The 18,287-nt window shown below is 43.1% G+C and overlaps 1 protein-coding gene across 1 annotated transcript in view; it reads right to left on the bottom strand.

The window, feature by feature from the left end:
- GABRG3 (gamma-aminobutyric acid type A receptor subunit gamma3) overlaps positions 1-6,116 on the bottom strand; it is a 422,587-nt gene extending 416,471 nt beyond the window's left edge. Inside the window, exons 1-2 of the mRNA XM_054694802.1 lie at positions 5,995-6,116; positions 674-822 (exon numbers count right to left, since the gene is read on the bottom strand). Coding sequence (XP_054550777.1) covers positions 674-822; positions 5,995-6,047 — 202 coding nt within the window. The 5' untranslated portion in view covers positions 6,048-6,116. The remainder of the gene's footprint in view (positions 1-673; positions 823-5,994) is intronic.
- Positions 6,117-18,287: the final 12,171 nt, after the last annotated feature.

Raw genomic sequence — 18,287 nt, 5'->3', positions numbered from 1 at the left:
AAAAAATTAAACGTACCTTCCTCACATGACATAGCAATCATATTCAAAGAGACTGAACCCAGAGAATAAAACCTATGTCCACACAAAATTCTTTACCCATATGTGCAGTTAGTGTATCTGTAATAGACAAAAATGGGAAACAACCAAAATATTCCTCACTGGTGGATGGATACACAATCTGTGGTATTTCCACACCATGGGTTACTCAGCAAAAATAAAGACCAAATGTTGTACACACACAATTTTTTTTAATGGATCCCAAAATCCTTTTGGTGAGAAAAGGAAAACCAATCTCAAAGTCTCAAGTACTGAATGATTGCATGTAGGTAACACTCTCAAAGTGACAGCCACACAGAAATGGAGAACAAATGAATGACTAACAGGGATTAGGAATTTTGGAGGAGGGAAGTGGGCAGGACTACAAAGACTTTACAAGGAGGGAGAGCTTTATGGTGATGAAACAACTCTATCTCGATTGCAACTGTCATTACACAAATCTACATGTGATGAGATGACAGGGGACCATGTACATGCCTCTTTATTTCCTAGTTTTGATATCAGATTATAGTCATGACTGTGTAGCTCCATTATCCTATGAATGTATATTTAAAAATTAAAAAATATATGTCATCACAGTATATTTTCAATTGGAATAACAAACGTCAGCACTCACTTCCAATGTCTGGTCTCAGCTTCTTATCATATTCTCTTAGCAACTTGTTTAGAATAAGAGTCACATCCGTGTCTTGGGATTTGGGAGCCAAGACCCACTTTTGGTTTGAAGATGAATCTTCATATTCATCCTCTTCCACCTTTCTGGACCTGTAATTATGGTACAAAGGGGGGACATAAGTTGCAGCAGTGGCTCCAGGAAGTGTTGGCCCAGCCAGCCAAATACCCTTCGAACTGGCAGAAATTTCCCAGTACCCTCAATTTAAGCAGTGGATTGCTTCTAAAATTAAAAAAAAAAAAATGAAACACAAATTAAAATGTAATAAGAAAAAAGTCACTGCTATTAACATGGCATAATGTTTTCATTAACTATCTCAAAATGACTCCCGACCAAGTTAAACTACAGACAAAGAGAGAAGCAAGGCAACCTCAAAAGCTGCAGCAGCAGGCTTGGCCTTCCTGGGATTCACTTTGAGAATCTCGGGAGGTAAAGGCACAAACCTGCCGACCTTTATCAGATGATGCCTTTATCACGCCATTTCCTTGCCCCAACACCAAGACTTCATTTTAGTTGGAGGTGAGAATATCTTTTACCAAGGGCACTCATGGAGGACAGTTGAGTGTGATTTCTATGCTCAGAGAAACTGGTATCTTTGGCAGATGGGGGGCACTAGGAGCTGGTCTGCTGGGCTAAGACATGGTGTGACAAGGAACAGAGATACTGGGTGATAAACATCCTCTGGCAATGTGACACGCCTCCCACAACACTGACTGAGTCATCTCTTGTGGAACAGGCTAATACAGACATTAAAAAAGAAAATCTAACATGTCACCATCAGTTTGTTCCCTTAATAAATGGTTCCAAATGAATGTCTGGGTTTCTCTGAGCTGGTGTCATGCACACCAGGGTGACACTCGGACAGGAGTACTTGACTGGAGAGGTTGCGCCATGACAAACCAGTTTTCTTAGTGAGTGAGGCTGTCTCCACATAAGTCTGTCTTTGAGGCTTGAAAGAGGAACATCTCCTGCCTAAAAGCAGCATTTCCAGGGCGCTGCCACTGAGCAGGGCAAGGAAACTCATGAAACAAACTTCCTGTGTAGTTTGTCAGTGTGCATGACTTAGAGACCCTTTCCTAAATGACTGGCTGTGAGTTCATTTCAGTTTAGCTTCCCAGACAGAAGGCACAATGTTTTTGTTTGTTTTTTTAAAAGATTTATTTATTTATTTATTTATTTATTTATTTATTTATTTATTTATTTATTTATTTATTTATACAAGACTTGGGGTATAAGCCAGATGCACGGGAGGGTGAGAGGATTCACCAGAGCCACAGCAGGGAACAGACCAGGCAGAATGACGAAATACACTGTTGAGGGGAGCAGCGGGTGGGACAGGAGAGGTCTGCTGCGCCATGTGGGACCCTCGCCGGCTGGCCAGGATCGAACCAGCGCTGCAAAGGCTGCAGACAGCTTCACAGTGCTGCGCTCAACTGCCTGTGCCACCAGAGGAGGCCCAAAAGGCACAATTTTAATGTCATCTCAGGACCACTGTGTTCTGGGATAGGATTCTTTAAGTTAATTTTTGGAATTGTTTCAGTTATCTATAATAAATATAAAACAAATTAAAAGAACAAACTTCTAAAAGTTCATTATCTCTATGTCGTCAGATCACGTATATATCATATCATTATATCCTATTTTATAACCACCTATGTAATCATATATATATGTCATACATTATACACCTGAGTCTTTTTTGAGTGGTGAGAAGACATAACATAGACTCAGGCAGGGTCAGGTAATCTGGACCTGAGTGGATGAGATTCTAATAATGGATGTGTGCATATGACCTGCAGAATGACTTCCCTTAAGTATTTCCTAGGCTGCTCTTAAACTTTAATTCTATTTTTTAAATGTCTATTGACTAGAAGGTTAAAATAAATCACCCATAGAAACTATAAATTGCTGTGGATTTTTATTCATACTGAATGTTCGCTATCAATAGGAACTCACAAAATTGGAGGCACACATTCAATAAGTGATGTGCTGTGTTTCATTCTTTGTAGAACTGAGCTTTTACAGATAATAGTTTAGAATTTAAGATGTCACTGTAAAATATTACTTTTATCAGGAATATTACTTTTATCATTTTGCAGAAAAAAAACAAAAATGATAAAGGATAGGGAGAAGTGGGTTCTGTATGGCACGGGTAGCTGGGGAGCCAGCCGCAGGACCTGGAAATTCAAATTCACTGGAACAGTGGCATCTGGGAGACTGTGGATGGAGGGGCAGCTTGCCCGGGCAGAATCACACAGAACATTCTCAGTACATATTCCAATGTGGCCACGGTGCTTTCCTCTCCCCTTCTGTTCTCCCTTTCTCCTCTGCGCCCTCCTCTCCTCTCTTACTCTCCCCTTCCCCTCTGCTTTACCCCCTCACCTCCTCCCCTCTCCAAGTGGCAGCTGTAACCACACGCCAGTCCAAGCTCTGGCCCATGGCTGCAGGTACCCAGGCTGAGCACACTCACCAACTCATCAGTTCTGTGTGCACAGCCTTTGTTTCTGAAAAATAGTTTGAGCTACTTCAATAACAGGTATTAGAATGAGCCAAATTCTCCCTCTAGTGGTGAGAAGAGGGTTTCCTGAAATGGCAAATGCTGCATCCTGGTAGGCCAGGCCAGGTGAGAGTGGGGAAAGGGAAAAAGAAAAAGAAGCAGCATCCCTTCGGGAGGTAAAAGAGACCCCAATTCTGTGACAGGGTTGGGGAGAACAATAGGCACCTCCGCACTGGGCTCTTCCAGTGCCAACCTCACTCAGTCCGCCGCAGAACTTCAGAAAATGAAGCTGAATCCTCCCATGCCAGTGCCAAACCACTACCAGCCCCAGGAAAAGCCTGGCTTTGCTGAAAACCAAATTTCACTGTAGGAGGCCCACTAGTATGTGAATAAGGCTAAAATTGCTTCCTAAATTTTAAGAGGTTATAGACCATTTTTATGAGCATTCTGTCATCAGGACTATAGGGTCTAAGCTCATCACTGCACTAAGCTTTTTCTTGCCAGCAGACTGGTGCTGTTTTGCCATCGTCAAGCAAGTACGCAACCCTCAGAGGTTATTTTCATGGCTTACACCTTCTTTTCACCCAGAAGCACAGAGACAAAGTCTGAAGTATTTTTAAACATTAAAAGGGAATCCTAAGTCTCAGAAAGCAGAGAGGCATCTTCAGGGTATCACCCAGATCCTGGGGTGACTTAATGCATTTTAATGTATAACAAGCTCATTTGTATGTATCAGATAGGGAGCTTTTCCCTTCAGGGAGTGGTCCAGCAACACCATAGAGCACAAGGGCCAGAGCCTTGTGCAAGGAACCTCAGCACCAGAAAGGCATTCCAGTGTGCAAATGAGTACCCTCTCAGCATTAACAGCAGTTCAAAAAGACAACTGTGGGCACCAGATTATTTTACATGTCTGTAAAACCCATTCAAAGAACAAAGACACTTTCAAAGGAGAGCCAGACAGCAATAAAATCAGTTTAAATTTTGGAATTTTAAAAACAGATATGCAGCCTCTACCAGGAAGGCTGGGGAACCAAATCAGACATAGAATATATTCAAATCATTACATCTGTCTGGATGGAATGAAGGATGAAGAATTCCAAGACAGTGTGTATTTGGGAATCCCTAGAAACCTGACTGGTTCAAGTTAGATGCCAAGCACATAAAGTACTGAGAACAATACGCAGCCTTCTACAAATCTAAACAGTGGATTCCCTAACCCACTGATGGCTACTTCATCAGTCAGGGGCAACAGGAAGGTCATGTACACATGACTTCAGACCTAGATTGATTTGGGACCTCTCAGTTATGCCTGGGTTGTCTGCCCGTCTCTCTGACTCTCAACAGATAAGATATATCATGGCAGAATCAACCTCAGAAAGTGCCCTTCCATTTCTCCCAAGACATCCAACACATAAAGTACTGAAAAACTTAGTGGAAAGGCCCAGGAGTGCCCTGCCTGGTGAACAGGGTGGCCTCAGAGTCTCCAGTGGCTCAGTCCTCCCAGGCAAATGCAACTCTTAGCCAGGACAGGTGGTTGGAGGGCAGAGCCAGGGCATTTTTCCTAGCGGCTCCAAACCCCTAGCAAAAATATGGAGTGAGAATGGGGGTGGGGAGTCAAGTCTTGCAGGATTTGCTAATGTGCCTTCCTACTTCCTTGTACTTCACAATATGAATGAAGACACAGACCTCTGGCATTGCCTGCGGGGCTTATGGCCCACAGGGGTGCTCTCTGACATCTAGCTCCCAGATCTAGGAAATGAAGATGTTTTAGGAGACCAGGGTGTTCTGCCATTCTTGGCATGGGGTTAGTGGGAGGGAAAGGGAGCTATTTCAATTTCTAAAGCACAGAGCAGCCTGCAGGTTCTGGGTCAGGAGACAGAAGGAAAGATACCAAACCCAGAATCTCCAGTTAAATTTACAGCAATTAGAGTTAACCCTTCTGGCTCCAATGCACTTCTATCCCCACAGGCTTCTTCTCTTCTTGTTGCATTTCTAAGCACCCATTCCTTGGGAGGAAGCCTAAAGGCATTTATGCTTAGAGAATGTCTTACAGTTACCAGGCAGAAACCTGGACAATTGCAACATACTTGCTTTATGACAGCAGGTGTGTGGCCCCTGGGTGAGAGTGGCTGGTTAGAAGAGGTGCCCCTGTGCACCTAAGCCTGTGCAGGCCCCGGGGCGAGGGGTTCTTTCGAAGAAGCAGGACGCCTAGTGTCCACCTAGTCCCAATGCTCCTCCAGCCGGGCTGCTGTTTGCCAGACTGGTTTAAACTGGGCAGCTAGGAATTCATGACTCCTGGATCCTGGGAAAATTCAGATTGATGAAAATAATCCAGGATCTCGGTGAACATGTGTGTGAGACCCTGGAACACTGGAGAGCTACAGGGTAGCTTAGGAGGAGGACTCTACCACTCCCCAATCATACTGGTTTTCCAAAAAACCCTTTAAAACACCAGATCCTAAAAGCTTCAGCAGCGGGGTAGAGCCCATTCATCTTGGAGTCCCCACACTGTCCACTGCAGGGAAGGCTACACCCTCCAGGCCTGGCCAGGAGACGCTGCTGGCCAAGGGAGGGGAAGACCGGACAGGTGAGGCGAGGCGAGGGCCCAATTCCCCTCTCCTCTCCTCCCCGAGGGACTCTGGCGGGCTCTGCCGCAGCCCAGCCGACGGCGGGAAGCGCCCGGGACTCGGGGCTGGCAGACAGCGCCCCCCGCCGCCCTCCCGCCCGGCTCAGAGACCCGGGGCTGCGAGCTCCGGGCGCCACTTACCGCGCGTGCAAGCCCGAGAACAGGCAGAGGAGGAGCAGCAGCTTCTGGGCCATGGTGCCGTGGCGCTCGGGGCTCGGGGCGCGGGTCGGAGGCCCGGGGTCGGGAGCGGCTTTCTCCGGAGCTTGGGCCTCCCTGGCTGGCTCTTCTCGCCGGCGCTGGCCTGAGAAGCCGCCGACTCCCCGGCGACCCCGGCGCGGAGCAGCCCACGACGGAAAGGTGTGGGTTCCCGCGGCCGGCCGCGCCCCCGACGGCCGGCAGGTCCGCGCGCGGCTCCTTGGGGCGCACGCGGGACTCCGGGGCTCCGCGGCGCGCCGCTCCTGCCCGCGCACCAGCGCCGGGTCCTCGCAGCCGGGTGGCGCGAGGGGGTGGGCGGCGGCGGTCCCTGGCCCCGCCGCCCGCACCCCGCCGCCCCGCGCGGCGCCGCCCACCCTGCCAGTCGCCGCCGCGCGCCGGGGCCCGGGCGGGGGGCTCTGCGCGCGGGGGGCAGCTGGGCGGCGGCGCTCGGCTACGTCTCCGAGGCGGTCCCGGCGGGGAGGAGTTCCCCAATTACACGCTTGGCAACGCGCGAGGCGAGGAAAGCGAGGTTTGAATGGACTCAGAGTTGGAGAGCTGGAAGGAGGCGGGGCTCAGCGGGCGTGGGGACACTTGGGGATCCCGCGGGGACCCGGAGGAGGGGCCCCAGAGTTTGGCACGTCGTCGTCCACAGAGAGCCCCCCGAGTCCGACGGGAGGCGCCCCGCCTGGCATTTCCACGCAGTGGAGCGGGTCTCCCGCGCCCGCTCGCCTCCTGCTGCGGCCCCCCCGGCGCGCTCCACCCGCCGCGCCACCGCCCAGGCCGGGGTGCTGCGCTGGAAGCCGCCCTGCCGCCGCGCGCGCCGTGCTGGCTGCACCCAACTTCTGTGCACTCAGATTCTGTGTGGAAAAGTGCCTCGATGGGAAATATTTGTCGAAACACACCCAACGGGTACCTCTCCCACAGAAGAGACTAACATGTACTGTAAAACAGTGGCGATGAAAAGGAAGATTAACTATTAACGGCGGGAGAAAGTAAACCCCCAAGCAAAAAAGCAAAAGACTTTCCATTAAAGATCACTTCAGCCCATGTATTTTCATACTCAAAGACTAAAAATTGCGTTTATTTTTTTCATTTGCAACAATCATTCAGGAAGACAATCATTCGTGGAAGACAAAAGCTAAATAACAAAATAAATCCACCAAGTTTGCTTTTATATTGCAAAAATAAAATAGTTCTTGGAAAGTATTTTTTCTGTTTTGAACTGCTACTCACAGAATTGTGAAAGGGTGTGACAGCTGTTCCTTTAATATTGTCCACAGCTGGTAATATATTTACCAGAAGTTGAAAGTTGTCTGGTGTTTACCCCCTTATTGCTGTGTTCACCCCCACTTATTTCTGGGTTCACCAACATAAACGTGGTGTGGAGTGGAGTGGAGGGAAGTAGATGATGAGGGTATTTTTTTTTTAAGATTTATTTATTTTATTTATACATGCACCGGGTATAGTCAGAAGCGCGGGAGGGTGAGAGAATTCACCAGAACCAGAGTGGGGAGCAGAACAGGCAGACTGATGAAATACACTGCTGAGGGGAGCAACGGGCATGGCAGGAGAGGTCTGTCACGCCATGTGTGACCCTCAACTGCAGCAGGGATTGAACAGACACTGCAGAGGCTTCGGGCAGCTTCACAGCCCAGCGCTCAACCTCTGAGCCAGGGGAGGCCAGATAAGGGTAATTTTTAACCTTGGCCTTGGCCTCTTCCTGTCTCTAGCCCCTTCAAAGGGCTCCCTTTCTCCTTTCCACATTGCTCCTAAGTAAAGGCACAGACCCCACCCAGGTCATCTCTGCTGGGAATACTCCTAACCATTCTGCCACTTCCCACACCTCTAACACGTCTTCCAGCTTCAGGGGAATATGAGCCTTTGTCACACTCTGCCTATGTTCTTATTTTCTCTGTCACACAATCGAGCACTTGAAAGATCAGTTGGGCGATGACTTACCCTTCAGTGGTTCCTTACAGGAATATGTCAAGTCTCCCTATAGCTTGTAAGTGTGCTGAGAGGAAACAGGAAGTGAAAAGAAGCCTTCCTTCTGCATCTCAATTTTTAGCACAGTACTAGGAAAACTGGCAAATGGAAACCTTGAACCTGAAAGGACTGGTGTGAAGGTATTACATAGATTAACTGATTGTAATGTTCACATTATCCCCATTTCAAACATGGAAAGAGAGCACAGAGAAGTAAGTCACCTCCCCAAGATCACACAGCTAGCAGGGCAAGCATTGGGAGTTGGGACCCAGGTAATGATTCCAGCACCTTCATCTTAATCTCTTTGCCATACAGCCTTTCAGATGACAGGAGCTGAGTAATTTATCACTTGTTGTTTGTTTCTTTGACCAAAGTTTTATACTCCTTTCTCTATTCCTTATTATTTGGGCATGAGTACAAATGCTTCCAAGTTGTATGTAATAAAAACAAACCAACACTTGAATGTTTTTGTAAAGGAACAGCAATAGTGAGAAGCCTGCCTATGCCGTGAAATTTTTACAACTGAATCAATTAAAAAGAAAAAAAAATTTTTGCAACCTTATGTTGTTTATTCTTCTCCTTTTCTTGCATCTGTTCAATTATCAGGAATGAGTGCAACCTCCTCTCCTCTGGTGTTTGGAAAGCTTTTATCCATTTATTAAACTCAGTGAGACCTCCTGGTAGACTTGAACATGTGACCCTGGAAAATCCCCCTGCTGGAGATGTGGTCTGGAACATGATTTTTTTTGTCTTTTTCTTTTTTTTTTTTTTGAAGTTAAAGGATTTGAGAGGAAGGGAAAATTCAAATCAAGCTTTCTGAGGGTAAGTGTAAAAGCAAAATTGCAAGGTTGAGAATCTTCAAAGGACCAACTTTGCCCAGCTTGGGGTTCTGTGGGGTGAGCAAAGAGGGAGGGAGAAGGAGAAGGGACTGGGGGGGGTGGAGAGAGAGAGAGAGAGAGAGAGAGAGAGAGAGAGAGAGAGCGCATGCTCCATAAAGCTCGCCTGCCTCTCCTCTCACGCTCGATCTCCCTCCCTCCCTCTCTGTCTCTCTTTCTCTCTGACTCTGTCTCCGTCTGTCTGTCTGTCTGTCTCTCTCCCCTCCCCCACCCCTCCTTATTCCTCCTCAGCCGCAGAGTAGCCACGCTTGGGATTATCACTTGCGCTCCATTTCCCAAGTTTGCAGGAAAACAAAGGAAAATAAGAAGTCGTACGGGGTTGAGAAGGGATCTGGTCGACCGAAGCCGTCCCCCTTGTGTGGTTACCGAGCGTTTCTCCAGCCAGGCGCGCTGTGACGCGAGTGTAGACAGCAGGGTTTGCGGGGAGGCCCCGGGCTGGCGCGGGCAGGTGTGGGCTGCAGCGGAAGGAACCCGAGCGGGCAGCCTGCCTGGCTGTCTGGGCTAGGGACCCTCTGCCGGCTCCTCGGAGAAATACCTCTCAGGATTCCTTTTCCCGGTCTCGCTTCACCTCCTACAGGGCCGGAGAACCCCAGCGAAAGGGCTGCTCAGAGTAATCGGGCTAGTGCATCCCTTAGGCGTATTCTTTATTGCTTCTGGGTTTTCTGTTGAATAAAATCTCTTCCGTACTTGAAATAACACTTTAAAATTGTATTAAGTTTTATTATACCTTTAAAAAAAGCACCTTTCCACCCTCAACTCAAAAAAAAAAAAAAAATGATTGTCAAGGTAATAAATAGACACGCAACTCAAAAGTACAGCTCAAAGAAACTTTACACGTGTTATGAGACCAGCGTGTCTGTACCATCCAGATTAAGGCAGATAATGTTTTCTCTGTGCTGCCCCACAATCCCTGGACCAGCTGCACCCTCAGTACCAACCCTAGGGACCAGGATCCTATTCCGCTTCCTGTCACAACAGACTGGCTTGGCCTAAACCTAAATGGCACATAGAATCTTCTGGTCTGCTCTGTGTAACCTCTGGCTTCTTCCACCCAGTAGATTATCTGCAAGATGTATGCAAGCTGCTTCAAGCAGAACTAATTCATTACTCTTTATGGCTGCAGGTGGCATCTTATTGCCGCAGTCAATATTCCACACACTATTTAGCTGACATGACGGTTCTCACACATGTCTTGGTGGCTATATGTGCTCACTGCTCTTGCTTATCTGACTAAAAGTGGAATTTTTAAGTCCAAGGGAAGGCTTTTGTTTAGAAGTCATACATACTATTGAAAACAAAAGAGATTTCCAGAATGCTTATATCCATCTACTACCCACTGGCTGTGTATGAGTGCCACACTTCCCCTCAACCAAGAGCAGCCCTGTTGTTCTTTACAATTATTACAGCCGGTCTGACGGATCTTTCTGGTTTAATCTCACTGAGCACCTTTTGTATTCTTAACAGCCACTGAAGTATCTGCCTTTATGAAATGTGATTGCAGGCTTTTGCCCATTTTCACATGAGCCTGTTGCATCTTCTTGTTTATAGAAGCATGTTATATACTTTTGCTGAGTCTTTAATGTGTATATGTTCTCTCAGTCAATGGTTTGCCTTTAACTATCCAAGTGGTTTATGAATGTCATTATTTTGTTTCGTATTTAACAAATCATTACCTACTCAGAAGTCATAAAAATAGTCTACTATGTTTTCTTCTAAAAGTTTTGGAAGCCCCTCTTTTAAGTCTAGATTTCACTTGTAGTTAATTTTTATATATAATTTCATTTATGATTCAATCTATTTTCAGACAGATAGCTAATTGACCTAACATGGTTTATTTAAAACATTTTACCATTGAATTTGCATAAATCAAGTGACCATATATGAATTTTTGTCTAGGCTTTGTGTTTCTTTTGACTTATTTATATTAGCACCATTAGCGGACTTTTTCATTACTACAACTTTAAAATTGTTCTTAAAGTCTATTTTTAGTATTCTATATTTATTCTTTTAGCTGTCCTCAGCAGTCTGAATTTCCATATAAGTCAGCTTATGCATTTTCCTCCAATTTTTGAAACTGAAATATTCATAAGCTTAAAAATAAATGTATAAGAATAATACAATTTTTTCCACACAACATAATCTACAGTCTATAGTTGAATTTTATTAATTGTTCCAATTATTTCTTTAACAGTATTTCCCCAATATAATCCAAGATCCCATTCCAGATGATGAAATTTTCAGTTATTGTGTCCATTCAATCTATTTATAATCTAGAACAGTTCTTCGGCCTCTCATAACATTGATAGTTTCAATTAGAGATGGGGGATTTTGAAGAATGCATTTCAGTGTGGGACCCTCTCCTTTTACCTCATGATCAGATACAGCTTATGTATTTTTGGCAAAGATACAACCTAAGTAATGTTGCTTTTCTCTGTGTGTCCCATCAGGGGCACCCAGTGTTAATTTGCCCTAGTAGAAGTTGCATTAATGACTTGGTTAAGTTGGTATCAGCCAGGTTTCACCACCATGGAGCTACTTTTTTTTTCTTTTTAAATTGTTAACTATTATTTAAGAGTTAACTATTTTAATTTCAGCTTATAGTGATGATATTTGTGCTGGTTGTATAATGGTGATTATTTACTTTTATTATTTCTTCTATATTTATTAGCTGACACTGTACTATACTATACTATATACTGCAGTAAAGAAGCACTTTCTTCCTCTATTATTGTCAGAATGAAATCATGGTTTCTTGCTCTATTCAATGCATTTTAATACATAGCTGTCATTCTTTACTGTTATTCACAAATTTTCCAGTATTTTAGATAGCAAGATCCTCTTTATGGTGAGTCGTGACTCTCTTTGGCATGCTCCCATATATTTTTAAACATATCCTTATTTTCTGATAAATGATTTTCTAGACTCACTCAGAATTTTCTTTTTCCAGACCTTGAATCCACCACTTCTCCCTGGTATATTTTCATTAGGAATGACTTTTAGAAAACAAGTTATTGTCAATAATTTCCGCTTTTTTATTAGAGTACTTAACACATTTCCTTTATTACTGATGTGGTTATATTTACACCTGCTGTTTTATTATTTGTTTTCTTATATACTTTTTGTTCCTGTATTGCGTTTTTCCTTCCTGTTAGATATTCTCTAGCCATCTCAATTCTTTGTTAAATTGTTTACTGTACTTTATTTCTTTTCTTACTGATTGCTTGGGGATTAAATGTGTATTTTTTTTAAAGATTTATTTATTTATATATACAAGCACTGGGTACAGTCAGAAGCGCGGGAGGGTGAGAGAATTCACCAGAGCCAGAGCGGGGAGCAGAACAGGCAGACTGATGAAATACACTGCTGAGGGGAGCAGCAGGTGCAGCAGGAGAGGTCTGTGCGCCATGTGGGACCCTTGCTGGCGGCCGGGGATTGAAACGGCACTGCAGAGACTGTGGGCATCTTGGCAGCCCAGGGCTCAACCGCTGCACCACCAGGAAGGCCCGATTAAATGTGTATCTTAACCTTAAAACAATATAGCTTAAAATGTCACTAACTAAATTTCAATAGTATATAGAAATTTTGTTCCAATGCCCTGTCCTCCCCTAAGCAAGTGCCAGTTTCTTTTGGTTTTGGCTCCAGTGTATAGGCTGCATTTCCCCTCTTTTTTGTAAATCTAATAATTGTTCGAAAATGAATATTCTGGACATACAGTACAGTAAGTTTGAAATCCAAAGATCCCTTCTTGTCTCCTCTGTTGCTCTACTGTCTTGTGGCAGTTAGGTTTGTTTTTGTTGTGACTTTCCTGGATCTATTGTGTAGTATTTGTATTCCCTGTAATGTGAAGTATCAGGACACGGGAAAATTCCCCTGCCCATCTGGGTTCTTCTTGGATTTGTTGAGTAATACAACATCAGATAGGGTGACAGAAGAAAATAAATAATTTAAAGAAATGCAGACAAGGATTCTAGATTGATATTGAGGATTCTGCCTTCAGTTGGGAACTATAGAAATTATCAATATATCCTAAACTAAGGAATGGGGTAGGGCTTGGGACCTCAAGGAGAGTGAGGGATGTCACACTGAGGGATGGTTTTATGTTAACTCTGAAAGTAAAGATGGGGTTGTCAGTTAGAAAGGACATTTCTACAGATAGTCCTATAGCTTGATGACATCCCTCCAGCAAAGAGAACAGTTATTGCTTCTGTTCAGAGAAGGACAAAAACTTCTTCTCCTTAACATAAGGGCCTCTATTGACACAAACTTGAAATACTCTTCATGTTCAGAGACTCTTAAGGGTACTCTTTTCAGCACCTTCAGATGTGTAAGTTTTATTTTAATCTTGCTTAATTTTTATTTTTTACTTTGTTTTGATTTTTATTTTATTTAACTTTACTTATTTTTATTATATTATATTTTATTGAGGTAACATTGGTATATAACACTGTGCTTGATTTATGTATGTTATCCTACCAACCCCCTTGCCAAAGATCCAATAACAGTCTATTGGGGACCCTCTACATTTTGCTCTACATACCCCTATCATACCCCTTTGATAGCTTCAATTCTACAGTCAGATCTTGGATTTGTTTTGGTTTAGTTTTGTCATTTTCTTTGTTTTGCTCTCTGTATTTCACATCTGAGAGAAATAATCAGATATTTGTCTTACAAACTTCTGACTTATTTTGCCTAGCATAATCCCCTCCAGTTAGATCCATGTTGTTACAAAATAAAAGATTTCATCTTTTTTTTTTTAAATCACTGAATATATTGCATTGTGTGTATATACCACAGTTTCTTTGTCTACTCATCTGTCACTGGGTACTTAGGGTGTTTCCATAATGTAGCTATTGTAAATAGTGCTGCAACGAATATAGGAGTGCGCATATCCCTTTGAATTAGTGTTTCTGTATTTTTTTAAGATTTATTTATTTATGCATACAAGAATGAGGCTATAGGCCAGAGGTGCAAGTGGTGAGAGGATTCACCAGAGACAGAGTGGGGAAAAGAACAGGCACACTGACTGAAATACACTGCTGAGGGGAGCAGCAGGTGTGACAGGCGAGGTCTGCTATGCCATGTGGGTAACTCCCACGTGTGCGGATAGCTTCATAGGCTGTGTCTTAACCCCTTGCACCACCAGGGAGGCCATCTGCATTATTCTTTGCAGAAGGAGGTACTTAGTTTATCTGCCCATTTTTTAAATTGAATTGTTTTCTTTTTCTTGAGTTGCATGCCTTTGTAGATCTTGGATATTAAAACCTCTGATGTATCATGTAATTCTTGCTTAATTTTTAGATCAGCATCACTCTGTCCTGTTCTGACTGCTTACACAGCACTGAACATGCATATAACCTTCCAGATCCCCAGGAACATGTCAAAGGTTTACATTGTCATCTACAGACATCGCATTCACTAAGTTTTCCCTTTGCATTCTGGGCTGGTCTCTTTCCCTCCTTTGCTGTCCTCACAGCCTTAGGAAGCTGTGAAGCTTATCTTTCTTGATGGCTGGGATTGCTATGGCTCTCTGCAATGCCCTGGGGAGGAAGTTATTCCCTGGAGGTCTTAGTCAGGTCAAATAATGCCAAAGTCCTGGGGACAAGACATCTTGTGGAGTTCCAAATCAAGTGATTCCCCTCTGGCGACACCAAGGCTGCTGGTTTTCAAAGTGACCATGCCAGATAGATGGTGGGGAGATGAATATATCCCTAAGCTGAAATGTCACTGTTCTTGAGAGTCAGTAGTTCTTCTTTAATAAACACTTGTGTTAAGTGACATTGGTTAAATTTCCAGAGTACTGAAATGGTTGTTTTTTTATAATCTTGCCATTGTTTTTATTACATTTTGTGGGGAAAGAGGTCCTCACTGTTCCATTCCACAATCTCATTTCTGGCTGATTAGTTGTATGGTCACTCTGCCTAAAGGATCAGCCTGTTCCTCAGACCTGTTATCCCCATGTTGGAGAAGAGTGCTGTTATGTCACATGCGGATAGCTGTTTGATAAACTCCTAAGCAAATATTGTTTTATAAATTCCTAAGAAAGTATTGTTTTGAATGTGGTACAACAATCATTATCCAAAGAGGTTTCATCAACCAAAGGGTCAAAGACAAATTTTTGAACCAATTCTTGAAAGCTGACCACAGATCTGAGGCATCTAGAAGGAGACGGGGAGTAAGAGATAAAGGGGTGAGAACAGGGGCTGGGAGAGCACAGTGGGCTCTGGTGAAGGACCATGTAGGCTTTGGTGGTGGGAGAGCTACCATGACCACACCTGAGGGGAGAAACTCTATACTGTCAAAAAAAATTAACAAGGATGTGAAACAATGATACTTCATTTATAAAATAAAATATTAAAAAACAACAACAGAGGTTACATCCAGTCCCACCCACCATCAGGTTTTCATTCCCTCTGTTAGTGCACACTCACGGAGCACCTGCCACTGGCCTGGAACAGAGCTGGCTGCCAGGGAGTCAGCAGAACAAAATGTAGAACGTAGAATAAGTTGCATAGGATAATTGGGTAGATTAGTCAATTAGAGCTCATTTCAAATTTTCTTCTCTCTTCCATTACAAAATATACTATCTGATCCTCTGTTTTGTCTTTTAATTTGAACTCAGACGCTAAGGAAACCCATTTCTTCAGACTTTTAAATAGGGAAATTCTGAGCAGTAAATTTTTTTGAATCACAAGTTTCCATAAAGCATCCATGCTCACTTCAAAATAAGCTACAGTGCATCTGAGTTTGGTGTCGAGCAAGTCTGTAGAATATGACAGTGACAAACAGATAATCAGGAAAATCTTTGATGAAATGAATCTTTTTTGCACATTTCAAAAGCATTACCTTTCATCACTGGAAACCTCCTAAGTAATTGCAATGATCAGAGTAATTCATATTCAAATACTCACCATGGTTGCTCCTGGTGTTGATTGTCCCAGATGTGCTAGTATTGTAAAAAGACATTAAGACTAATTTTTAAATATTTAAAATACTGTTTTCATTGAGAGAACTATAGCATTTCCAATTTTCCCAAAGAAAAGTTCTTTTTGATTTGAAACTAGTTCTTACAATGGAGGCTAATGTTGATTGAAGACCAGGATTGTAACTAAGTTTTCCCCTTGAGCTAGACCTCAGCCCCCAAGTTCAGTAAACCATAATCATTAGTTTGATGCTCTGGAAGGAGCAATCACATCAATATACTTGACTCCAGTCAATCAGAGCTCCCACTCCTACCTCCTCTGCCCTCTTTTAGATGGGAGAGAGGAAGGGAGAGTACTCCTTGACAGATCCATTTCTACCAAGAAGAGTTTCTAAGATCACAGCAGCACAGATTTTTACATTAGAGGGAACAGATTTAAAGGTCATATTTTCAGTGCAAAAAGTAAAATTCTCCAGGGCATTCTTGATAGATTCATTCATCCCAGGTCTTGAACTAAGATTTTTCATTTTAAGTTACATTTTTGTTTCAAATCAACTTCCATCTGGAAACAATTGCATGATGTTGTGAGTCCAGAGTTGGAAAATGAGAACTGGAATCTGGGTTGTAATTTCCCCCTAAGATGTGATATGATTTGTGCGAATGGATCAATCTCCTTGGGTTTTCACATGCCTGTTCGTAAAATCGAGAATTCTCATTTACTATACTTATGTCCCATAAATTATCTCATAGGAGACTATTTCTAAGTCATTAATGTGACAAATAGTTTAGATTTACAACCTCCTTGTCAAGCTTCAATGGGAGTGTTTGCTGTGCTATTTTAACATTGATAGTTATTCTAGAAGCTTATGAACCCAATTATTGTATACAAACATCTAGACTAACTTCAGCCAAGGTTTGCCTTAGGTAGACTTATAGATTCCTGAGAAAATACAGAGGTAACACTGGTAGCTGATTTATTAGAATATTCTGTCTTTCTATTTGTGATGATGTCAAAAGGGGTTTATTTAAATATACTGGTTCTAAAAGTAGGGCACTGTAATTTATAATTATTTTCAAAAATTTTTATTTCTCTCCTTGTTATCATTTCTCTCAAGGTGATTCTTTATGATGTCCTCATTAAAAATAACATGGAAATATCTTAATACAAAATCAGAGAGCAGAAAACAAATATGAGCTTTTTCACTAAATAGTCATCAGATTTAAGGCTCAGCAGCATGTAAATGCAGTAGGCATATCTTCAAACTGGAATCCACCCATTAAGGCTCTTAGGATTTTCTGTTAACAGAGACTATAACTTGTCGTGAAAATTATTGCAATCTGATACAGACACCTTTTTCTGTTAGGACTGAGAGGTTCAAAGAGAGTGTTTATTTATTTATTTATTTATTTATTTATTTATTTATTTATTTTTAAAGATTTATTTATACAAGCACTGGGTACAGTCAGAAGCGCGGGAGGGTGAGAGAATTCACCAGAGCCAGAGTGGGGAACAGAACAGGCGGACTGATGAAATACACTGCTGAGGGGAGCAGTGGGCATGACAGGAGAGGTCTGTGTGCCATGTGGGACCCTCACCAGTGGCCGGGGATCGAACCAGTGCTGCAGAGGCTGTGGGCAGCTTTGCAGCCCAGCGCTCAACCACTGCGCCACCAGGGTAAGCCCTCAAAAAGAGTGTTTATGCATGCAGTCATTTTGACATAACTGCTTGTGCATTTTTTTTTAAACTACAATGCTAAGTAGAACTGTAGAGAAGATATGAGAGACACATAACTAAACAGTGAACGAAAACAGAAGTTTCACAATGTCCTCACTTTTGCTTTTTGACTCATTTCATGTGGTTTAATGGAAAGCACACGTTACTCCACAAATATATATCACCATTTAAAGTAGAGAAATGCCTCTAGGATGAAGATTTAAAAGCACCCTGATATTAAGGGGGCAATGGAATCCCCCCATAAACAGGGTTGCCCCACAATAGGCACCTGCGTTTTTGAAGACCATACACTCATACACTCTGGTGATAAGGTCACTGACCTTGAATACCATGAGAAAGTTTGTAGGGTAAATACTTAGTGTTATGCAAATGGATGCTCTGGGCATTAGATGATTCTTCAAGTTGAAAGATAAACTGCTAAATATCTGCCTCTGTACATGTTCATGGCCATGACCAAGTCTATACCTACCCAAACAGGAGAGGTAGATGGATTTTTAGGAACTAGGTACCATTATTTAGTCAATTTAGACTGACCTAATTTTGAGGGTTTTTTTGGTAAGTCCAGGCGACTTATATTTCCTTCTTACTATAACAGAGGCATCTCCATAAAAAAGTGGCACTTCCATATTCCCTGTCCCACCTAAGGAGCAGAGCTGAGCAGTGAGGGGATGCTTGAGACACAGAGAAGAGGCAGGAAAGGGAG

The sequence above is a fragment of the Talpa occidentalis genome, unplaced genomic scaffold (assembly GCF_014898055.3).
Source record: "Talpa occidentalis isolate TD23 unplaced genomic scaffold, MPIMG_talOcc4v2.1 talOcc4.14, whole genome shotgun sequence".
Classification (NCBI taxonomy): Eukaryota; Metazoa; Chordata; class Mammalia; order Eulipotyphla; family Talpidae; genus Talpa; species Talpa occidentalis.
This window is presented reverse-complemented; position numbering and strand designations above follow the sequence as displayed.